This window comes from Rhineura floridana, chromosome 11 (assembly GCF_030035675.1).
Source record: "Rhineura floridana isolate rRhiFlo1 chromosome 11, rRhiFlo1.hap2, whole genome shotgun sequence".
Lineage (NCBI taxonomy): Eukaryota > Metazoa > Chordata > Lepidosauria > Squamata > Rhineuridae > Rhineura > Rhineura floridana.
In genome coordinates, this window is record NC_084490.1 from 12,565,536 (window position 1) to 12,589,842 (window position 24,307).

Sequence of the window (24,307 nt, forward strand, 5' to 3'; positions counted from 1 at the left end):
TGAAGACCTGGCTCTTCAGGCAGGCTTTTTGGGTGGGTTAAGTTTCTTACTGTTATGGTTTTAAATTTTAATGTTTTAATGTATTGTTTTATCTTGTACGTCACCCAGAGTGGCTGGACAACCAGCCAGATGGCGACTAATAAATTGAATAAATAAATAAATAAATAAAAATATGCAAAGCATTTGGTTTACCACTGAGCTATGGCCCTTCCCCTGAACCCTCCCAAAAAATCCTCTTTCATATTATTTATGATTCATTAAAGGCTTATCCCAACATTCTGCCAAAGAACTCCAAATGGTCCCTCCCTGCCAATTTTATTCAGACTGCATCTCTGTGATATAAGTTTAACTGAGAGATAGTGACTGGCCCAAAATCAACCAGGGAACTTCATGATTGAATGACGATTTCAGCGGCATAAGAATAGATATGTATTAACATAAAATTGTGCTGCAAATATACAAGAGCAGCGGGCCAGATTTATTCGTGCATTTTACATGTATAGTACAGTAATACCTCAATTAACAAATCCTCCAGGAAAGAAGTTCCTTTTCCACAAAGCCTTTTTGGGTGCAGGGGCACGCACACTCTGACATAGTCACAATGTGGCTCCTTGTCTGCTGGATTGCAACTGCTGCAGGAAGCTCTCACACATGTGGATGGAATGATAGAAAGGTGGCGCAGGCATCTCCGTAGCAAACAAGGATTCAGGTGCCCTGGAAGCACTGTTCAATGCAGATGCGCCTGTGCAACCTGGCAGGAAGCATGTTTCTAGCTGTGCATGTGAACCCTGCCTGCAGCAGCCGCAATCTTTCAGTTCTCCTTGCCTGCTGGAGTGCAGCTGCTGCAAGCGCCTCTCACACAGAGTACCTACTCAAGTGTAGGGGAGGGTGGCAAACAGAGAGAGAGAGAGACAGAGAGCAAGCACAGGATGGTGGTCGCTGCCCCATGCCTGCCTGCTCGAGTGTACAGTGAGAACTGTGCACAAAGTTTTAAATTGCTACAGCAAAATGCTACATGATAAAAGAAAAAAAGACAAGGCAGGCATCCCTGGATGCATTTTGGAAGAAACCTTCAAGTGATCTGTAGAAGGTTCAAAAAGTTTTTATTTACTTATGCAAGGCAGACCTGAACTGATTGTTTCATTTCAGACATGTGTATTGTTAGATTTGAATAAAATATACTATGTTGAACTGCTCTTCTTGTTTGAGGTGTAGGAACCTATCCCCATTCTTTCCATGTAATTCCTACCTCTGGTACCACCTTTTCTGTTAAGAAAGTAATGTCCAGGAATGCATGTACTTTGTTAACTAAGGTATTACTGTCTCTGTATATCTTGCATTTAACTTTGCCTACAATGTGTTATTTTTTTAAAGAAAAATCTGTCAATGCACAAACAGCTCAGACATCAACAGACACTCAATACAAGAGATGTTGGGATGCGTGCAAAGCTCAGTCAGCTCAGAACCACAAAATTAGTGTACAAATCTATTGAAAAGGAATTGCTGCTCCATCCCTAGCTGTTTTTCCCTCATTTGCTCAAGGCCCAGACTGTTGTTTTTCCATTTCAAGGTGGTCACCATTTGAAAAAGGCAGCCCTTTGGAAAGCACAAACCATTGAGTTGAGAGGAAATGCTTTCCTGACATTCTCTTCCCAATCCATCAGTAACAAAACGGGGTGGGGGTGGGATGAGCAAAAAATCTCCAGCAGTTTCTTTGGGGTGAGGCTCCCCTCCCCATCATCAGCAACATGGCTCTTTTATCTTCCCAAAGCTGATTTTCTTGAAACCACCATTTGATGGCACCAGCAATAACAGAAATCATGCAATAGCAGCTGGGTTGACAATCTTGGGGCATTGTAAGAGGTGGGACAGTGGCTGTCACACACAAACATTGAAAACTGTTTCCAGAATATTTAGCAAAGTGGAACTCTTTTTGGGGGGAGGGGAACATTCACAGAAGTTTTTTGTGGGGAAAAAAGGCCTGCTGAGAAATGGTTTGCAAAACTGGAATCTTGTCTTCAAACAAATATTGTCTCTGCACTACATGGTACTATGCCCAAGAGACACATTCCAAAAGTTCATTGCCGTCACTCATTAAAACAGCAGTCACTGCTAAGAGTGGCATTTCAGCTCTTGTCTACACATCTACTTGGAGACTCTTCCTCCTACCAAGACTACAATATGGTCCCTTGTGTTCTTCATGCAATCAACCCTGCAGATGAGCACCAGTTAAATGCACACAGACGTACGACCTGTCCACACAAACATGTTGCAGCACTTCTGGGAAACCTCCTAAAAGACAGATCAAGACTTTGACTCCTGTTGAGGTACAGAAATGGGAGTTATGACCGCTTATGATACTTGGGTGGAAACCATGGAGGGGTGGATTTGAAGGTCTTCTTCAATGAAATGTTGATAGACAATTTTAAAATTAGAGCAGGGAAGGTTTGAGCTGGAAAAAAGGATCATGGAATGTCTCCATAACTCTCAGCTGCATCCCAAATTGAAACTAAAATGTGATGAATATGTTCTCCCCACTTTCATGGCTCTATTTATTCCCTGCTAAAGCATTCTTCTGTGGTATTTTTCTGGGGAGTGAGCAAGTTTCAGTGAATTTTTCAAGAAATATGAAATTTGCCACTTACATTTACACTTATGAGGTGGCCAAATGTTTTCTCTTTTGCTTAAAAAAAAGACACCTCATGAAGGAAGGTAAGCGGCTACCTTTTCTCACCACCTGAAAATTTCACCAAACTTTGTCCTCCCCCAGTCTTTGTGGGATTCCTCATTTCACTGAACACATAAATGGAAACAAACAGAGCATTTTCTTGTTCTCTCCTTCAATGCTGGTAACTGAAAGCTCAGAATAATCAGCTGAATGTTCATCAATGCCAGTGAGTGATGGGGGTATTTCAAAAGTAAGCAATTTAGATGATTAGATAGATAGATAGATAGATAGATAGATAGATAGATAGATAGATAGATAGATAGATAGATAGATAGATAGATAGATAGATAGATAGATAGATAGATAGATAGATAGATAGATAGATAGATAGATAGATAGATATGTGTGCAGAACTTGGAAAAGCAATTTAGATGATTAGATAGATAGATAGATAGATAGATAGATAGATAGATAGATAGATAGATAGATAGATAGATAGATAGATAGATAGATAGATAGATAGATAGATAGATAGATAGATAGATAGATAGATAGATAGATAGATATGTGTGCAGAGCTTGGAAAAGTTACTTTTTTTAACTACAACTCCCATCAGCCCCAGCCATCATGGCCACTGGATTGGGCTGATGGGAGATGTAGTTCAAAAAAGTAACTTTTCTTTTTTTTTTTTTCAATAATTTTTATTCAGATTTTCATAAAACATACAAGACAAAATCATAAAACATTCAAAGACAAAAAACAAAATCAAAAATAGTTAAACAAAAAGAAAAAAAGAAAAGAAGAAAAAAAAAAAAAAATAAAGAGTAAAATATTGACTTCCCAATAAAGTGTTGAAACAAAAAAGAAAGAAATATGAAAAAGAAAGAAATGCAAAAGGTGAACATTTTGTTTTACTCGCTGGTTTTAGAATGGTTTGGTTAAGCTATATTTCTGAGTTCGATAGCAGGAAAGGTGAAAGATTTCATAAGGAGAAGTAACAATATTTGCCAGAAGGTTAGCAGACCCAAACTGAAGATTGTAATTGGCCAACACTGAACTATTTAAACGTAGCTTTCATAACTTACAGTTTTTATGTAATAGAAACAACATTGTTTCTGAAAGATAAACATATGTGTTCTCAAATGGGGGGGAGGAGCTGCAGAACTGCATATCCCCCCCTTGACATGACTCCTTAACTTCTGTCTTTCAGTGAAGACATATAGATAGACAGATTAAGGGCATGCATGGCCCCAAGATTCACCTTTCATCCATATCTGCATCATCTCCCCACTTCCATGGGTCTATTTGTTCCCTTTTTAAAGTGCCTTTTTCAGGGGAGTGAATTTCGGTGAAGTGGGAAGTGTGGTGTTCACCTTATTTCAGTTTATGAGGTAGCCAAATGTTTTCTCTTTGGCTGTACAAAATCCTCAGAAACCTCATAAAGTTAAATAAGGTAATTGCCTACCTTCCCACCACTTGAAAAAAATCCATCAAACTTTGTCCTCCCCAGTCTTTGTGGAAATCTGCATTTCACTGAACTCAGAAATGAAACAAAACATTTTAACGTAATTAAATGGAAGACTTTAATCAGTTGCTTTCCTTCATGGAGACCTTATTACCTTCCTCCCAACCTCTTGACTTGCACAAAATGCACAGAGGGCTATGCTGTTAGCAACAGACAATCCTACACAGGTCTGCTCAAATGTCAGTCCCGTTTCATTAAATGAACTTGACTTCCAGGAAAGTTTGTATAGCCTTGCACTGCGACAGTGTGTATAACCTTGCACTGCGACAGTGCAAGACTTTAGATAGACATCCTCAGAAGCAATCCCCATGTAGTTCAATTGGATGCACTCTCTAGCAAGTGTACATAGGATTGCCCCCTTAATGTTTTATTAAGTCAGGATGCATCCCCTTTCACACTGTTTTGGAGGCCTTGCTTACTGAAAGGAGCAATTTTTGAGTCTCTCATTCAAAGCATCTGCTAACTGAAAGTTCAGCATGATTGGCTGAATTTTCATCAACAGGAGTTAATGAAGGGAGACATTCCTCTTTGTTAAAGGAAGAAATGACAGGCAGGCAGGCAGGCAGGCAGGCAGGCAGGCAGACAGACAGACAGACAGACAGACAGATAGATAGATAGATAGATAGATAGATAGATAGATAGATAGATAGATAGATAGATAGATAGATAGATAGATAGATAGATAGATAGATAGATAGATAGATAGATAGATAGATAGATAGATAGATAGATAGATAGATAGATAGATAGATAGATAGATAGATAGATCTGGGGTCAATAAAGGAGAGATGAAAGATTTCACCAGGAGAGGTAACAATAATCACAAGAATGTTAACAGACCCAATCTGAAGGCAAGGTTGTCCTTGCCCAAACCAAACTAATTAAAATGCAGTTGCAGCACTAAGTTTGTATACATCACAGTTGTTATCTAATCAAAAACATCATGGTTTCTGAAAAATACTTATGTGATCTCAGATGAGGGGAGAAGCTACAGACTGTATATTGCCCCACACACATGGCGTCCCTGCTTAATCTTTAAATGTCAGTGGAGACATATAGATAGACAACTATGAGGTGTGCATGGGCTCCAGGATTCAACTTTCATCTGTAGCTCTGCGTTTTCACAGAATTTCAATAGTTTGCTTAATTGTTCTCTACTGTCTCCACTTCAATCTGTGTTTCAGGTTCTAAACCAATCTGTATACAGTGAAACTGTGTGTTTCTTAGTCACTATAATGGGAAATCTAGAAACAGCTATGACTTTTCACTTGATGGTCAAAATGGATGAAATTTCAAGGCACAAGACATACCCCCTCAGGGTAGACTGACCCTGTAAATTGTAGACAAATATGTCCAGAGTTTTTCTTATAGAGGATGCACATGGTATTAAATTTCCTCCATGTTCCCTTATGGAGAGAGGAGAGAGGGTTTGTCTCTTCTTCTCTCTCACCTTAAAATTGATAAAATTGATACACAAGTAGTTTTGTATTCTTGCCAGTACATTTTTTCAAACTTTGTAGCTGTATGCTGTCCTTATTTTCTGGTACTTTTTAATGTCATCCTCCTGATGTTGTCGAGAATGTTGCCTATAGAACTCAGGAGCGCTCCATTGTTGTGTTATGCAGAGCAATGCACGATCTTTAAAAAACTTAGAGGAAGCTTTTAACTTAAAAAAAATCTTCCACTCCTGTGCTTTACCAAAAAGCAAACCAGAGTTTTTCAGTTCTTTGCAGGCACCATTTTGGACAGCCTTGTCTTTTTTGAAAAAGCTACGGTACAGAAATATACAGAAACAACAGAGGAGCGGGAGGATTTGCCGAGGCCCTAATGGGCCTCATGATGGCACAGTAATTGACCTTGTGCAGGACTCTTCTTATATTCCCATTTACTTCCACTGATTGTATATTATGTAAATAAATAAATAAAGTTTCTTCACACCAATTCTACAAATGGTAACACATTTATTTATTTATTTATTTATTTATTTATTTGTTTATTTATTTGTATTAATTGATTTCTATCCTGCCCTTCCTCCCAGCAGGAGCCCAGGGCGGCAAACAAAAGTGCTAAAAACACATCAAAACATCATCAAAACAGACCTTAAAATGCATTAAAACAAAACTACTTTAAAAACATTTTTACAAGCTTTCAAAGCATCTTTTTAAAAGGGTTAAAAAACATATTGTTTTTTAAGAAAACATATTAGAAAACAACTCCAGCACAGACGCAGACTGGAATAGGCCTCAACTTAAAAGGCTTGATGAAAGAGGAACGTCTTCAAAGGGCACCAAAAAGATAACAGAGATGGCACATTCCATGTTTACTCAGGTTTACTTTCCTTTAGAAGGAGGTCACGGGAGGTGTCATGATATTCTGCAATATTAGCTTTCATATAGAAATATACAGGTTGGACATAGGTCGAAGCATAACCAAAGTCCACTGCTCCCACATCTGATCTCCAGGGAGTAAAAAGCACTTGAAGAGGCTTTCAGATCCCTAAAGTTCAGCTTTCTATGTTTCTCTCACTTTGTATCCATCCAAATTGCAGCCTGACCAATTTGTGTCCTTCACAAATATTTGAACTACCTCATTTTTACTTACGAGGGGAAGGCTCCTGGATATATTCAGAGCTAAATTGCCCCATAGCAATTTTGTGTGTTTATTTTAAGTGTGCTTGTTGGTGTGGCCCTTTTAATATTATTATAATAAATAGTTAAAAAGGAGCATAATTGCTTTTGTAAATGATCACTTGTGATCCAAGGCATGGGGTGGAAGGAGTACCCAGACTAAAAGTCATGTCTCCTTAGCCTTTGACTTCCATTAAAACAGATAGCATAGACAGAACTGTAGTGTGTCATTTAATTTATATCTCCAACCTTATTGCATGTGATAGTGATTCTGTCATGTGATTCCAGATGGAGATGGCCAATGGCAGCACCATTCACGAATTCATTTTGCTGGGATTTGACGTTCAACACCGGACACGATTCTTGTTCCTTGGCTTTTTGTCCATTCTCTACATGCTCACTTTGGCTGAGAACATCACCATCATCACAGTGGTGTCCCTAGATAACCACTTGGCCCAGCTTCCCATGTACATCCTGCTGAGCAATTTCTCCTGGATGGAGATGTGCTACGTGACCACCACTGTGCCTCGCATGCTCTCTGACCTGGTTTCCCCTTATGGAATCATTTCCTTCCCTGACTGTTTCCTCCAGTTCTACTTCTGGTTCTCTCTGGGCTCCACAGAATGCTTCTTCCTTTCAGCCATGGCCTTGGATCGGTACTTGGCCATCTGCCACCCTCTGCGCTACCCACAACTTATGACCCAACATTCCTGCTATGCCTTGGTAGGGACATGTTGGGTTGTTGGCTTCCTGTGGTTTCCTATCCCAGTGATTTTGATCTCCAAGTTGTCCTTTTGTGGTCCTAACATTATTGACCACTTTTTGTGTGATTCTGGGCCAATTCTGTCCCTGGCCTGCCCTCCACTTGGAAATGCTCCCTTCGTCTTACAAACATTTACGTATGCTCTGGTTTCAAGTAATATGTTCTTTGTTTTGCTGTCATATGGCTTTATCATTCTCAATCTGATAAAAACTTCAAACGAAGCCAGTCGTAGGAAGGCCATCTCTACGATCTCTTTCCACATAATGGTGGTGACACTTTTTTATGGCAGTGTAGCAGCGGAGAACTTTATTCCAAGGGGAGAAAGCCGCTCAGAGGCCACCAAGGCAGCCACATTCTTCTACGTAGCCATTACACCCCTTCTTAACCCCCTGATCTACTGTCTGAGAAATGATCAGGTGAAAGAGGCCCTGGGTAGGTTGCTAAAGAGAAAGAAAACATTTCTAAGGAGAAAGGTGACAGTATAATAAGGAGACAAGTCTAGAAAAAGAAAACCTCAGAACTCTCAACTACTCAACTGAGGTCATAAAATTAAAACACTCAGCTAAATAAGAGTTCCAACTCTTCCCATTTTTGTTTTGTAATGTCCAGTGAAGATGCTCCAAATCAGCAAGGAAATTCTTGGTGGCGTATCAGCCGTACAGCATGACAAGGAATTTGCTTCTGTCTTTGAGTACCAGAATACAAGGCCTGGACCTAGGGGTGTGCAGAGTCTTTGTGCAGGGGCCAATTAATGAAGTGAAACAGGGTGATTTCAAGTGCTTCCCTCTCTCTGCTCACTGGCATATGGTCTGTGCCATATAGCTCTATATTCTTCCAAAGCTCCATCTTTCTACAGGTTTATGGGGTTTGCAACAAGTCTGGCTGTCCAAGATGTTGCCTGTGGAGCATTGAAGACCTCTGAATTTTTATATTTGTTCTTCTTAAAGCACAGCAGCAGAGGCTTTTTTAAGTTAAAAGCTTCCTTTTATTTTTTAATATATCCTATGCTGCTCTATTTAACAGCAACAACAAAAAATTCCCCAAAGCAGGGCTCTTCGGACCTCCTCAGGCAGCCTCACAAGATAACCTCACTTTCTGGATAGCCTTAAAGAAGACACAAAGAAGCATCAGAAAGACCAGTAAGTCTTTATAATATTATTGTTTCTGTAATAAGTAGTCCAGGCAACAATACACATCAGTCAACCACCTCTGCATTATCTTATGGAAGTTAAGAGCAAGAAGGAAATTCCCACTCCCACCCACCCCAAATTTAGCCACTGTAATCCATGCTCTGGGAATATCCACATTGGATTACTGCAGTGCACTCTCTGTGGGGCTGCCCTTGAAGATGACTCAGAAACTTGAGCTAGTAAAAAATTCAGTCACCAGATTACTGGCTTGGGTTGCCTTTAGAACTCATATAACCCCTGTTTTAAAACAGCTGCTTTGGTTGCCAATTCATTTCTGGGCTCAATTCAAGATGCTCATGCTAGTCTTTAAAGCCCTAAACAACTTATAGTAGGTCCCAATATATGGGAAACCACCTTCTTTCCTACAGAACATCCCAGGTGTTAAGATCAACAGAGGGGGTCCTCTTGGTAGTTCCACCCCTCTCAGATGTTTGGGAATGGATAGGCCAGGAGAGGGCATGCTCTGTGGCAGCCCCTAAATTGTATAATTCCCTCCCCACTAGGGTTGCCAGGTCAGAAGCATCCCAAAACCTGAGATTTTAGGGACAGGCCCAAGTCTTTTGGTTTGCATTTTAAATAAGTCCATGGAGATAATGTTTTGTGGTTAGCATTGCACTCATATGTTGAATTTAGCACAGAAAGGCATACTTGGAGACCAGAGACAACAGTAAATGATGTTAACAATACCGGTGACTAAAGGCAGTAAAAGTGACAAACTGAGACCTTGTTCCTGTGTTACAGCTAATGAATTCTTGAAAGGCATTATTAACTGCTACACATTCCCTTTTTGCAAACTTGAACTCCTTATGGGCATTGTCATGTTCAGTTAGTAAAAAAGACGATGTCTTGCATGGTAACCCAGCAGTTCCTCTTACTGAACATGCATTTGTGCAAATAAGGTGCACAGGTACTTTTGTAAGGTTATTCTGAAACACACATAATTATGAATTAATATTTATAGTAGATCCTCTGTTCAAAATTACCTCAATCTGTGTCCAGAAAATACAAATAATGTTTCAAAAAATATTTATTTACTTATTTTAAATATTTCTATCCTGCTTTTCTACCCTATAATAGGGCACTCAGGGCAGCTTACAATAAAATTGAGCACGTACATAATAAAATTGTACACAATAAAAATCACAAAAACATGAAAATAAATTAAAATACATAAAATGCAATTAAAATACATAAAATAATATATATACATATACACACACATACATATATGCATATATAGGGGGTGGAACTGAAGGGACTACTGAGTTAAAAATTAACATAGAAAGCATAAAATCAGTGTCAGGCTCTACCTTCAGTCACTCCCAAAGGCTCTCCGGAACAAGATCATTTTCAGAAGTCTCCAGAAGACCACCAGGGAGGGAGCAGAGCTGGCTTCTTGGGGTAGGGTATTCCAAAGCTTGGGGGCCACAGCTGAAAAGCGATTGGGAGGCACTGTTTTACAGTATGCTAGGGTTGCCAGGACAGCAGCATCCCAAAACCTGAGATTTGAGGGGTGGGCCCGAGTGATGTCATGGAAGTGGGCCCGAGTGATGTCATGGGGCGGGCCTGAGTGATGTCATAGGGCGGGCCTGAGTGATGTCATTAAGAACGATACATTAAGCATCAATCACAGTTGCTTGGAGCATACAATTAAAAAAATATCTGATTGGAAATTAACCTTGACATCTTAGCTAAAAGATGGAGCCTGGGTAGTGAACATTTAATCTAGCCTACTTGCTTTCAGCAAGAAGGGTTTAAGTGCCTTCAGGCCAGTCCAGTCACCAGAAGGCCACTGTAGGGAGAAAGGAGCCTAGTGTTGTGGAGATGTTAGATGGGAGCATTCGGGAGTCAAGACGGATGCCCCTGAAGGCTGCAATTGTAAACACACGTACTAAGCCCCCATAGAACTCAACAGGACTTACTTCTGAGTAGATATAGTTTGGATTATGCTGTTGGTAAAGCTTGACTAGGGATCCTCTGCAAAGACATCCATCTCCAAGCAGGGTTGGCAACCCCCTGCCAGGAATGCCCTGCCCTTATCTTTTAGTGTGGCTGCTCCAAACTTCTTTACAGAATTGACCCTTCACTTCAGAAAGAGGTCTGAGAAATGAGTAAGAGTAAGAAGATTCTCTACCCTTTCTGTCTGCATAGATGCCCTTATCCTTCCCCTGCGTCCAGCAGAAGCTCTGGGCCAGGCACGATGCAGTGGCATCTCATAGAGGACACCCTCCCCTTTCATGGGGTGTATGATTTGTCCTGTCCCAGAACATATTTTGGGGTGGGCACCCCCAGTTACTTATTTTTTCCTGTATGTTTTGGTCTGCTTTGATTTTGCATAGATGCCCTCCTCTGTGCCTTGCGCCCAGCAGAAGCTCTGGGCCAGGCGGGATGCAGTGGCATCTCATAGAGGACACTCTCCCCTTTCCTCGGGTATATGATTTGTCCTGTTCCAGAGCAGATTTTGGGTTGGGCACCTTATGATTTTATGACATCATTATGTATTTATGATAATATCAGAAGCCTGATGATTTTGATTGCATAAATGTATTGTTATTCTTGATGGGGAGAGTCCCCCGATCACAGTGCTATATCATACAGGGTACCCCAACATATATTCTGGGGTTCATAGACATGTTAAGTTTGGTTTGAAGTTGCTGTAGCGGTCAACTTCTTTCTTAGTGTTTTGAACTTTCAAGCAAATAAGGAACTGGGAACTAGGAACCAACTTCAGCGTCGTATCAGTTAAATAGATTAAACAGTCGTGGGGGGGCTGACATATTGGTGTATATCTCAGGAACCGGACCACCTAGAAACTTAACTTTTTAAAAAATTGAAGCTGAGAGTCCGGAGATTAAGGGGTGGTAGCCGGAGAGCTGGAGGGGGCCTCCAAAAACCAGAAACTCCGGCCAAAAAATGGAGACCAGGTAACCTACACCAGGCAGCAGACAAGGGGAGTGCATCCCTGTTGGTGCTACTGGACCTCTCTGCAGCCTTTGATACGATCGACCATGGTATCCTTCTGGGCTTTCTAGCTGGGATGGAATTGGGAGGCACACTCTTATGGTGGCTTTGGTCCTACCTGACATGATCAAGGGGATGGAGCGACTCCCTTACGAGGAAAGGTTGCAGCATTTGGGGCTTTTTAGTTTAGAGAAAAGGCGGGTCAGAGGAGACATGATAGAAGTGTATAAAATTATGCATGGCATTGAGAAAGTGGATAGAGAAAAGTTCTTCTCCCTCTCTCATAATACTAGAACTCGTGGACATTCAAAGAAGCTGAATGTTGGAAGATTCAGGACAGACAAAAGGAAGTACTTCTTTACTCAGCGCATAGTTAAACTATGGAATTTGCTCCCACAACATACAGTAGTGGCCACCAGCTTGGATGGCTTTAAAAGAAGATTAGACAAATTCATGGAGGACAGGGCTATCAATGGCTACTAGCCATGATGGCTGTGCTGTGCCACCCTAGTCAGAGGCAGCATGCTTCTGAAAACCAGTTGCCGGAAGCCTCAGGAGGGGAGAGTGTTCTTGCACTCGGGTCCTGCTTGTGGGCTTCCCCCAGGCACCTGGTTGGCCACTGTGAGAACAGGATGCTGGACTAGATGGGCCACTGGCCTGATCCAGCAGGCTCTTCTTATGTTCTTATGTTCTTAACCCTACTCCCCACAGAAGTGCACTTCTTTGCCCTGGCCTTTGACACCTGAGATGCATGTTTTCAGGATCCACCCTATTCTTGGGGTTGTCATTTGTTTAAATTCTTTTAATACTGACTTTTAAATTGCTGTAACCACCCAACCTGAGATCTGCTGAAGGGCAAGTAATAGTATTATTAGTAGTAGTAGCCTAGTAGTAATGGTAGTGATGGTGGAGGGGTCAGGTTTGGGTCTGGTAAAGTTATCTAATGAAATGAGTTCTGTGATTAACAGCCCAGCTGAAAATTCAATGAGAAGCAGAACAGTGAAAAGACCAGGCATTGCATATAGGATTTTGGAGATTAGGGTTGCCAGGTTCAGCGCCTGAGACTGATCCTGTACCTTTAGGAGAAGAGAAAGTCAGCCAAGTGCAGGTGTTCTTGCAACACTGTAATGAGAAAAACCACAAGGTGGAATTCTCCCTTCCCCCTGCACAACTTTTTAAAATACAGAAGACCTCTTTGTTGCCAGGCCCAGCTTCCAAGAGGTCTTCTGTATCTTTAAAAGTTATGCAGGAGGAAGGGAGAATTCCACCTTGTGGTTTTTCCCATTACAGTGTTGCAAGAACACCTGCACTTGGCTGACTTTCTCTTCTCCTAAAGATACAGGATCAGTCTCAGGCCCTGAGCCTGGCAACCCTATTGGAGATTAACATGTCAGCACTTAGAGGCAGTGTGTGCTCTGCCAGGACCCGAACCTCTACACAATCAGCTACACTTAACTTGGCCACCTGGTTGAATGCTGGAGGAAGTATGAATGAAGTATGAAGAAAATAAAAACTCCAAACAGTGTAGGGGTGGATTGTGAAATGCTGGGAAATAGTATATATTTATGTATTTATTACATTTTTATCCCTCCTTTCCTCCAAGGAGCTCAAGATGGCATAAAACATGGCTCTTCCCCTGCCAATCTTATCCTCACAAAAAGTCTGCAAGGTAGAGTTAGGCTGAGAGACAGAGACTCGCCCAAGGTCATCCAGCAAGTTTCATGGCCGATTGAGGATTTGAACCTGGGTCACCTGGGTCCAAAGACAACACCCTATTATGGTCAAATAAGAGAGTTGCTGTATATGGTGGTCAAACTAACTAATATGGTAAGGGTTAGAGAGGGTAGGCAACAGAATAATTTCTTTATAGAAAAATGGGGTATGTTATGTTCTGGAGCAACAAGTCTCAAGAAAAGGTACAGCCTTACACAGTATTGGGTTTATTGTAATATGTATTTTTTGTTTCAGAATATACAGGGACTTTATAATATATAATTATGATCAATTAAGACAATAAAAATAGAACATGTAATCTGGCAGAGGGGCTTGTGAAGAACCTGGGAGGTCACAATATAGGATGGGTGGGCTATGTTCAGCTGAACGGGTCATAGGTTGTGCTCGCCAGCGTTACAGAAACAATATATTGATAATGACTCCTTGATAATGGGGATATCCAAGGCAGAAAGGATCCAAACAATGGAGTTCACTGTGATCCAAATGATCAGTTTTAAGAGCCCAGGTTTCGGGATGCCTGAAGAATTTAATTTTCTGAACTCCAGTGTGAATTGATCTGATCTGCAGCTCCTAGATAAATGTGTGGATCAAAACATAACTTTTCCACCAATTTTTAGCTTTTCCAAGTGTGGCAATGCAGTTCTTGGCTCAAAACACATATCAAAATGTGTTTAAAATGTTTGTCTTAGGATAAGGTACTTTCGGAAATGTGTGCATTGAGATAATACATATATATAAATAAAGTTTTCAGATAAAACATATGTGTAAATACTGATTTTTCTGAGGATTTAGAAAGAACAAATCTGGAAACCTAGTGACTTACCTGGATAATGGCACTATCCACAGACACACCCTGCACTGCAGTGTATTTATTATAACAATCTGTACCTGAGTGGACTGAAATTCTATTCTTCACAGGAGATTTGTGTAGGACTGGGCAACCACTGTTATCTGGAGAATAAGACATTCTTCTACCACATCTTCAAGCAAACCCAAAAGCTATAAGTTCATAGGAATCTGTCTTACATCAAGTTGAACCACTGATCCACCTACTTTAGCATTGTCATCACTAATGGACAGAGGCCCTCCAGGATTTCATATAGGGGTCCATTCCAGCCCTACTGAAGCTGCTGATGGAGATGAACCCCAGGACCTTTTATATGCAAAGCATTTGGTTTACCACTGAGCTATGGCCCTTCACCTGAACCCTCCCAAAAACTCCTCTTTCATATTATTTATGATTCATTAAATGCTTATCCCAACATTCTGCCAAAGAACTCCAAATGGTCCCTCCCTTCCAATTTTATCCAGACTGCATCTCTGTGATATAAGTTTAACTCAGGGATAGTGACTGGCCCAAAATCAACCAGAGAACTTCATGATTGAATGACGATTTCAGCAGCATAAGAATAGATATGTATTAACATAAAATTGTGCTGCAAATATACAAGAGCAGCGGGCCAGATTTATTCGTGCATTTTACATGTATAGTACAGTAATACCTCAATTAACAAATCCTCCAGGAAAGAAGTTCCTTTTCCACAAAGCCTTTTTGGGTGCAGGGGCACGCACACTCTGACATAGTCACAATGTGGCTCCTTGTCTGCTGGATTGCAACTGCTGCAGGAAGCTCTCACACATGTGGATGGAATGATAGAAAGGTGGCGCAGGCATCTCCGTAGCAAACAAGGATTCGGGTGCCCTGGAAGCACTGTTCACTGCAGGTGCACCTGTGCAACCTGGCAAGAAGCATGTTTCTAGCTGTGCATGTGAACCCTGCCTGCAGCAGCCGCAATCTTTCAGTTCTCCTTGCCTGCTGGAGTGCAGCTGCTGCAAGCGCCTCTCACACAGAGTACCTGCTCAAGTGTAGGGGAGGGTGGCAAACAGAGAGAGAGAGAGACAGAGAGCAAGCACAGGATGGTGGTCGCTGCCCCATGCCTGCCTGCTCGAGTGTACAGTGAGAACTGTGCACAAAGTTTTGAATTGCTACAGCAAGATGCTGCATGATAAAAGAAAAAAAGACAAGGCAGGCATCCCTGGATGCATTTTGGAAGAAACCTTCAAGTGGTCTGTAGAAGGTTCAAAATGTTTTTATTTACTTATGCAAGGCTGACCTGAACTGATTTTTTCATTTCAGACATGTGCATTGTTATTTGAATAAAATATACTATGTTGAACTGCTCTTCTTGTTTGAGGTGTAGGAACCTATCCCTATTCTTTCCATGTAATTCCTACCTCTGGTACCACCTTTTCTGTTAAGAAAGTAATGTCCAGGAATGCATGTACTTTGTTAACTAAGGTATTACTGTCTCTGTATATCTTGCATTTAACTTTGCCTACAATGTGTTATTTTTTTAAAGAAAAATCTGTCAATGCACGAACAACTCAGACATCAACAGACACTCAATACAAGAGATGTTGGGATGCGTGCAAAGCTCAGTCAGCTCAGAACCACAAAATCAGTGTACAAATCTATTGAAAAGGAATTGCTGCTCCATCCCTAGTAGTCTGTCCCTCATTTGCTCAAGGCCCAGACTGTTTATTTTGCATTTCAAGGTGGTCACCATTTGAAAAAGGCAGCCCTTTGAAAATCACAAACCACTGAGCTTAGAGGAAATGGTTTCCCAACATTCTCTTCCCAATCCATCAGTAACAAAATGGGGTGGGGGTGGGATGAGAGAAATTTCCAGCAGTTTCTTTGGGATGAGGCTCACCTCCCCATCAGCAGCAACATGTCTCTTTTATTTTCCCAAAGCTGATTTTCTTGAAACCACCATTTGATGGCACCAGCAATAACAGAAATCATGCAATAGCAGCTGGGCTGACAATCTTGGGGCATTGTAAGAGGTGGGACAGTGGCTGTCACACACAAACATTGAAAACTGTTTCCAGAATATTTAGCAAAGTGGAACTCTTTTTTCGGGGAGGGGAACATTCACAGACGTTTTCTTTTGGGGGGAAAGGCCTGCTGAGAAAGGTTTGCAAAACTGGAATCTTGTCTTCAAACAAATATTGTTTGTGCACTAGATGGCCCAAGGGACACAATCCAAAAGTTCATTGCCGTCACTCATTAAAACAGCAGTCACTGCTAAGAGTGGCATTTCAGCTCTTGTCTACAAATATACTTGGAGACTCTTCCTCCTACCAAGACTACAATATGGTCCCTTGTGTTCTTCATGCAATCAACGCTGCAGATGAGCACCAGTTAAATGCACTGAGAAGTACGACCTGTCCCCACAAACATGTTGCAGCACTTCTGGGAAACCTCCTAAAAGACGAATCAAGACTTTGACTCCTGTTGAGGTACAGAAATGGGAGTTATGACCATTTATGAGACTTGGGTGGAAACCATGAAGGGGTGGATTTGAAGGGGTGCCAATCAATGGCTAGGTCTTCTTCAATGAAATTTTGATAGACAATTTTAAAATTAGAACAGGGAAGGTTTGAGCTGGAAAAAAGGATCATGGAATGTCTCCATAACTCTCAGCTGCATCCCAAATTGAAACTAAAATGTGATGAATATGTTCTCCCCACTTTCATGGCTCTATTCATTCCCTGCTAAAGCATTCTTCTGTGGTTTTTTTCTGGGGAGTGAGCAAATTTTAGTGAATTTTTGAAGAAGTATGAAATTTGCCACTTACATTTACACTTATGAGGTGGCCAAATGTTTTCTCTTTTGCTTAAAAAAAAGACACCTCATGAAGGAAGGTAAGTGGATACCTTTTCTCACCACCTGAAAATTTCACCAAACTTTGCCCTCCCCCAGTCTTTGTGGGATTCCTCATTTCACTGAACACATAAATGGAAACAAACAGAGCATTTTCTTGTTCTCTCCTTCAAAGCATCTGGTAACTGAAAGCTCAGAATAATCAGCTGAATGTTCATCAATGCCAGTGAGTGATGGGGGTATTTCAAAAGTAAGCAATTTAGATGATCAGACAGACAGACAGACAGACAGACAGACAGACAGACAGACAGACAGACAGACAGACAGACAGATAGATAGATAGATAGATAGATAGATAGATAGATAGATAGATAGATAGATAGATAGATAGATAGATAGATAGATAGATAGATAGATAGATATGTGTGTAAATATATATAATTGTGAGGATGGAATTTCAGAATACACTGGCAACGTCCATGATGCCATTTGCATGGGAAAGTGTTGAAACAAAAAAGAAAGAAATATGAAAAAGAAAGAGATGCAAAAGGTGAACATTTTGTTTTACTCGCTGGTTTTAGAATGATTTGATTAAGCTATATTTCTGGGTTCGATAGCAGGAAAGGTGAAAGATTTCATAAGGAGAAGTAACAATATTTGCCAGAAGGTTAGCAGACCCAAACTGAAGATTGTAATTGGCCAACACTGAACTATTTAAACGTAGCTTTCATAACTTACAGTTTTTATGTAATAGAAACAACATTGTTTCTGAAAGATAAACATATGTGTTCTCAAATAGGGGGGAGCTGCAGAACTGCATATCCCCCCCTTGACATGACTCCTTAACTTCTGTCTTTCAGTGAAGACATATAGATAGACATGTTAAGGGCATACATGGCCCCAAGATTCACCTTTCATCCGTATCTGCATCATCTCCCCACTTCCATGGGTCTATTCGTTCCCTGCTGAAGTGAGTTTTTCAGGGGAGTGAATTTCAGTGAAGTGAGAAGTGTGTGTTCACCTTATTTCAGTTTATGAGGTAGCCAAATGTTTTCTCTTTTGCTGTATAAAATCCTCAGAAACCTCATAAAGTTAAATAAGGTAATTGCCTACCCTCCCACCACCTGAAAAAAATCCATCAAACTTTGTCCTCCCAGTCTTGGTGGAAATCTGCATTTCACTGAACTCAGAAATGAAACAAAACATTTTAACGTAATTAAATGGAAGACTTTAATCAGTTGCTTTCCTTCATGGAGACCTTATTACCTTCCTCCCAACCTCTTGACTTGCACAAAACGCACAGAGGGCTATGCTGTTAGCATCAGACAATCCTACACAGGTCTGCTCAAATGTCAGTCCCATTTCATTAAATGAACTTGACTTCCAGGAAAGTTTGTATAGCCTTGCACTGCAACAGTGTGTATAACCTTGCACTGCGACAGTGCAAGACTTTAGATAGACATCCTCAGAAGCAATCCCCATGTAGTTCAATTGGATGCACTCTCTAGCAAGTGTACATAGGATTGCCCCCTTAATGTTTTATTAAGTCAGGATGCATCCCCTTTCACACTGTTTTGGAGGCCTTGCTTACTGAAAGGAGCAATTTTTGAGTCTCTCATTCAAAGCATCTGCTAACTGAAAGTTCAGCATGATTGGCTGAATTTTCATCAACAGGAGTTAATGAAGGGAGACATTCCTCTTTGTTAAAGGAAGAAATGACAGGCAGGCAGGCAGGCAGGCAGGCAGGCAGACAGACAGAGAGACAGACAAACTAGATAGATAGATAGATAGATAGATAGATAGATAGATAGATAGATAGATAGATAGATAGATAGATAGATAGATAGATAGATAGATAGATAGATAGATAGATAGATAGATAGATAGATAGATAGATAGATAGATAGATAGATAGATAGATAGATAGATAGATAGATAGATAGATAGATAGATAGATAGATAGATAGATAGATAGATAGATAGATAGATAGATAGATAGATAGATAGATAGATAGATCTGGGGTCAATAAAGGAGAGATGAAAGATTTCACCAGGAGAGGTAACAATATTCACAAGAACGTTACCAGACCCAATCTGAAGGCAATGTTGTCCTTGCCCAAACCAAACTAATTAAAATGCAGTTGCAGCACTTAGTTTTTATACATCACAGTTGTTAGCTAATCAAAAACATCATGGTTTCTGAAAAATATTTATGTGATCTCAGATGAGGGGAGAAGCTACAGACTGTATATTGCCCCACACACATGGCATCCCTGCTTAATCTTTAAATGTCAGTGGAGACATATAGATAGACAGCTTTGAGGTGTGCATGGGTCCAGGACTCAACATTCATCTGTAGCTCTGTGTTTTCACAGAATTTCAATAGTTTGCTTAATTGTTCTCTACTGTCTCCACTTCAATCTGTGTTTCAGGTTCTAAACCAATCTGTATACAGTGAAACTGTGTGTTTCTTAGTCATTATAATGGGAAATCTAGAAACAACTATGACTTTTCACTTGATGGACAAAATGGATGAAATTTCAAGGCACAGGACTCCAGAGCAGACTGAACCTGACAAATTGTACATAGATATGTCCAGAGTCTTTCTTATGGGGGATGCACATGGTACTAAATTTCCTCCATGTTCCCTTTTGGGGGGGAGAGAGGGTTTGTCTCTTCTTCTCTCTCACCTTAAAATTGATAAAATTGATACGCAAGTAGTTTTGTATTCTTGCCAGTACATTTTTTCAAACTTTGTAGCTGTATGCTGTCCTTATTTTTTGGTACTTTTTAATGTCATCCTCCTGACGTTATCGAGAATGTTGCCTGTGGAGCTCAGAAGAGCTCCGTTGTTGTGTTATGCAGAGCAATGCAGGATTTTTAAAAAACTTAGAGGAAGCTTTTAACTTAAAAAAAAAATCTTCCACTCCTGTGCTTTACCAAAAAGCAAACCAGAGTTCTTCAGTTTTTTGCAGGCACCATTTTGTACAGCATCGTCTTTTTTGCAAAACCTATGGTACAGAAATATACAGAAACAACAGAGGAGCGGGAGGCTTTGCACAGGCCCAGATGGGCCTCAGGATGGGGCACTAATTGACCTTGTGCAGGACTCTTCTTATGTTCCCATTTGCTTCCACTGATTGTATATTATGTAAATGAATAAATAAAGTTTCTTCACACCACTTATACAAATGGTAAGACATTTATTTATTTATTTATTTATTTTTATTAATTGATTTCTATCCTGCCCTTCCTCCCAGCAGGAGCCCAGGGCGGCAAACAAAAGCACTAAAAACACATCAAAACATCATAAAAACAGACTTTAAAATGCATTAAAACAAAACTACTTTAAAAACATTTTTTACAGAAGCTTTCAAAGCGTCTTTTTAAAAGGGTTAAAAACATATTGTTTTTTAAAAAAACATATTAGAAAGCAACTCCAGCACAGACGCAGACTGGGATAGGCCTCAACTTAAAAGGCTTGATGAAAGAGGAAAGTCTTCAAAAGGCACCAAAAAGATAACAGAGATGGCACATTCCATGTTTACTCAGGTTTACTTTCCTTTAGAAGGAGGTCACGGGAGGTGTCATGATATTCTGCAATATTAGCTTTCATATAAAAATATACAGGTTGAACATAGGTCGAAGCATAACCAAAGTCCACTGCTCCCACATCTGATCTCCAGGGAGTAAAAAGCACTTGAAGAGGCTTTCAGATCCCTAAAGTTCAGCTTTCTATGTTTCTCTCACTTTGTATCCATCCAAATTGCAGCCTGACCAATTTGTGTCCTTCACAAATATTTGAACTACCTCATTTTTACTTACGAAGGTTAAGGCTCCTGGATATATTCAGAGCTAAATTGCCCCAAAGCAATTTTGTGTGTTTATTTTAAGTGTGCTTGTTGGTGTGGCCCTTTTAATATTATTATAATAAATAGTTAAAAAGGAGCATAATTGCTTTTGTAAATGATCACTTGTGATCCAAGGCATGGGGTGGAAGGAGTACCCAGACTAAAAGTCATGTCTCCTTAGCCTTTGACTTCCATTAAAACAGATAGCATAGACAGAACTGTAGTGTGTCATTTAATTTATATCTCCAACCCTATTGCATGTGATAGTGATTCTGTCATGTGATTCCAGATGGAGATGGCCAATGGCAGCACCATCCACGAATTCATTTTGCTGGGATTTGACGTTCAACAGCGGACGCGATTCTTGCTCCTTGGCTTTTTCTCTATTCTCTACATGCTCACTTTGGTTGAGAACATCACCATCATCACAGTGGTGTCCCTAGATAACCACTTGGCCCAGCTTCCCATGTACATCCTGCTGAGCAATTTCTCCTGGATGGAGATGTGCTACGTGACCACCACTGTGCCTCGTATGCTCTCTGACCTGGTTTCCCCTTATGGAATCATTTCCTTCCCTGACTGTTTCCTCCAGTTCTACTTCTGGTTCTCTTTGGGCTGCACGGAATGCTTCTTCCTTTCAGCCATGGCCTTGGATCGGTACTTGGCCATCTGCCACCCTCTGCGCTACCCACAACTTATGACCCAACATTCCTGCTATGCCTTGGTAGGGACATGTTGGGTTGTTGGCTTCCTGTGGTTTCCTATCCCAGTGATTTTGATCTCCAAGTTGTCCTTTTGTGGTCCTAACATTATTGACCACTTTTTGTGTGATCCTGGGCCAATTCTGTCCCTGGCCTGCCCTCCACTTGGAAATGCTCCCTTTGTCTTACAAATGTTTCTGTATGCTCTGGTTTCAAGCAATGTGTTCTTTGTTGTGCTATCATATGGCTTTATCATTCTCAACCTGATAAAATCTTCAAATGAAGCCAGTCGTAGGAAGGCCTTCTCTACCATCTCTTTCCACATAATGGTGGTGACACTTTTTTATGGCAGTGTAGCAGTGGAGTACTTTATTCCAGGTGGAGAAAGTCGCTCAGAGGCCACCAAGGCAGTCACATACTTCTATGCAGGCCTTACACCCCTTCTTAACCCCCTGATCTACTGTCTGAGAAATGATCAGGTGAAAGAGGCCCTGGGCAGGTTGCTAAAGAGAAAGAAAACATTTCTAAGGAGAAAGGTGACAGTATAATAAGAAGACGAGTCAAGAAAAAGAAAAACCTCAGAACTCTCAACTACTCAAATGAGGTCATAAAACACTCAGCTAAATAAGAGTTCCAACTCTTCCCATTTTTGTTTTGTAATTTCCAGTGAAGATGCTCCAAATCAATAAGGAAATTGTTGGCTGTGTGTCAACCATACAGCACAAATGTCATTTGTTTTAATTGTTTTAATGCTGACTTTTAAATTGTTGTAACCACCCAACCTGAGATCAGCTGAAGGGCAAGTAGTAGTAGTAGTAGTAGTAGTAGTAGTAGTAGTAGTAATAATAATAATAATAATAATAATAATAATAATAATAATAATAATAATAATAATAATAGTGATGGTGGAGGGGTCAGGTTTGGGTCTGGAAAAATTACCTAATGGAATGAGTTCTATGATTAACATAGCCCAGTTGCAACTTCAAGGAGAAGCAGAACAGTATAAAGACCAGGCAATGCACACAGGATTTTGGAGATTAACATGTCAGCACCCAAACTTCTACACGATCAGCTACACTTAAGTTGGCCACCTGGTTGAATGCTGAAGGAAGTATGAATGGGTAGGGATAATGTTTAGGCCTTGTTATTGAGCATGCAATTGACTATAGTAGGGCGTGGGTGTTGGGGTGTGTGGGTGTTTGTGTGTGTGTGTGTGTGTGTGTTACAAGATATGTCTGTTTTAAAGGGAAGTGGGTTGATCACACACTTAACCCAGCAGTTAAATGGTTAAAGGAACTAACTGTGCATGACAGCACCTCAGAAATATGGAACAAATACTGATTTTGGAGCTTTAGATGGACTAATAAATCCTAACATGTATAAATTCAACAATATTTTTCCTTTTTTATTGGTATTATCGAGATATGTACAATAAACTATAGATAGATAGATAGATAGATAGATAGATAGATAGATAGATAGATAGATAGATAGATAGATAGATAGATAGATAGATAGATAGATAGATAGATAGATAGATAGATAGATAGATAGATAGATAGATAGATAGATAGATAGATAGATAGATAGATATTGTTGTTGTTAATTTCATTTATGAATCATTTCCCATGAGACCAATTACCATTTACAATTCAGTAGCATGTATAAAACAGTTGCATATATAAAAACTGTTAACTCAGATATTAAATTCCATAGACATCCACAGCAACAGTCAACAGGCTTCTTTCAACAAGCAGTTTAAGTAGAGACCATATCCCAGTCTGCATCTATGTTGGAATTGCTTTTTAATATACTTTTTAACTTTTTAAAAATGTTTTTAAAACTTTTTTGAAAAACGTTTTTAGTTTTGTTTTAATGGTTGCTGTGTTTTAATATATTTCAAAGTATTTTTAGTCCTGGACTTCTGCTGGGAGAAAGGGTGGGATATAAATCGAATAAATAAATAAATTATAACCATTGTTATAGATTAAATTATACAACTAATTTGTCTTACAAAGTTCCTAATAAAATATATGGATTGACATTATTCTGAATTTTATTACTCCAACACATAATAAAAAACCCTCCATTTTTCAATAAATCAGTTGTTGGATTGTTTTTCTCTTTGGAGTAAATTTATCAATTTTATGATATGGCCTATCTCCCATACCTCAGTTATCCATTCATCAAGCAAAGGAGATTTAACTTGTTCCAGTTATTTCTAATGACCACATTAGCCCCTGTTAATAGATGTATGATCATTTCCCTGTCCTTGGATGAAACCAAATCCTTAACATAACAAATATCTAGTAAAATCATTAGCAGTGCATATCCAGTGATTACCTCAATCGCTCAGACTATTTCCATCCAAAATGTTCTAATCATTGGGCATGGTCAGAATATGTGTGCATATCTGCCTTTCTAGCACTACACCTCCAACATTTTTTTTTGTATTCCTGAGTCATGGAAGGCAGCATAATTTATGCCAATCTAAATTAAGCCAGCATAAAGTCTGCCAGATCCAGACTGTCTTCAGGAGAGAGGAGACTGCTGGCTAAGGCAGTTCAAGCCAGGAAAACAAGCTTGTAAAATACAGGTTGATTTACACGACCCAATTTGC

General features: G+C 40.1%; 2 protein-coding genes across 2 annotated transcripts; both read left to right on the plus strand.

Annotated features, from left to right (window-relative positions):
- The first annotated feature begins 7,114 nt into the window (after nt 1–7,114).
- On the plus strand, nt 7,115–8,335 carry LOC133367402 (olfactory receptor 11H6-like). Its single transcript, XM_061591504.1, has 2 exons — nt 7,115–8,015; nt 8,193–8,335. The coding sequence occupies exons 1-2, from the start codon at nt 7,115–7,117 to the stop codon at nt 8,333–8,335; spliced, it is 1,044 nt and encodes a 347-aa protein (XP_061447488.1).
- A 10,295-nt stretch (nt 8,336–18,630) lies between these two features.
- On the plus strand, nt 18,631–22,235 carry LOC133367403 (olfactory receptor 11G2-like). The gene is made up of 2 exons (XM_061591505.1): nt 18,631–18,648; nt 21,282–22,235. The coding sequence occupies exons 1-2, from the start codon at nt 18,631–18,633 to the stop codon at nt 22,233–22,235; spliced, it is 972 nt and encodes a 323-aa protein (XP_061447489.1).
- Nucleotides 22,236–24,307: the final 2,072 nt, after the last annotated feature.

Bases quoted from the DNA above. Each gene is read 5' to 3' on its own strand.
- LOC133367402 (XM_061591504.1), top strand. From the start codon at position 7,115: ATGGCCAATGGCAGCACCATTCACGAATTCATTTTGCTGGGATTTGAC. The intron at 8,016-8,192 runs GTAGGTTGCTAA...TGTAATGTCCAG, and splicing joins TCAGGTGAAAGAGGCCCTGG to TGAAGATGCTCCAAATCAGC.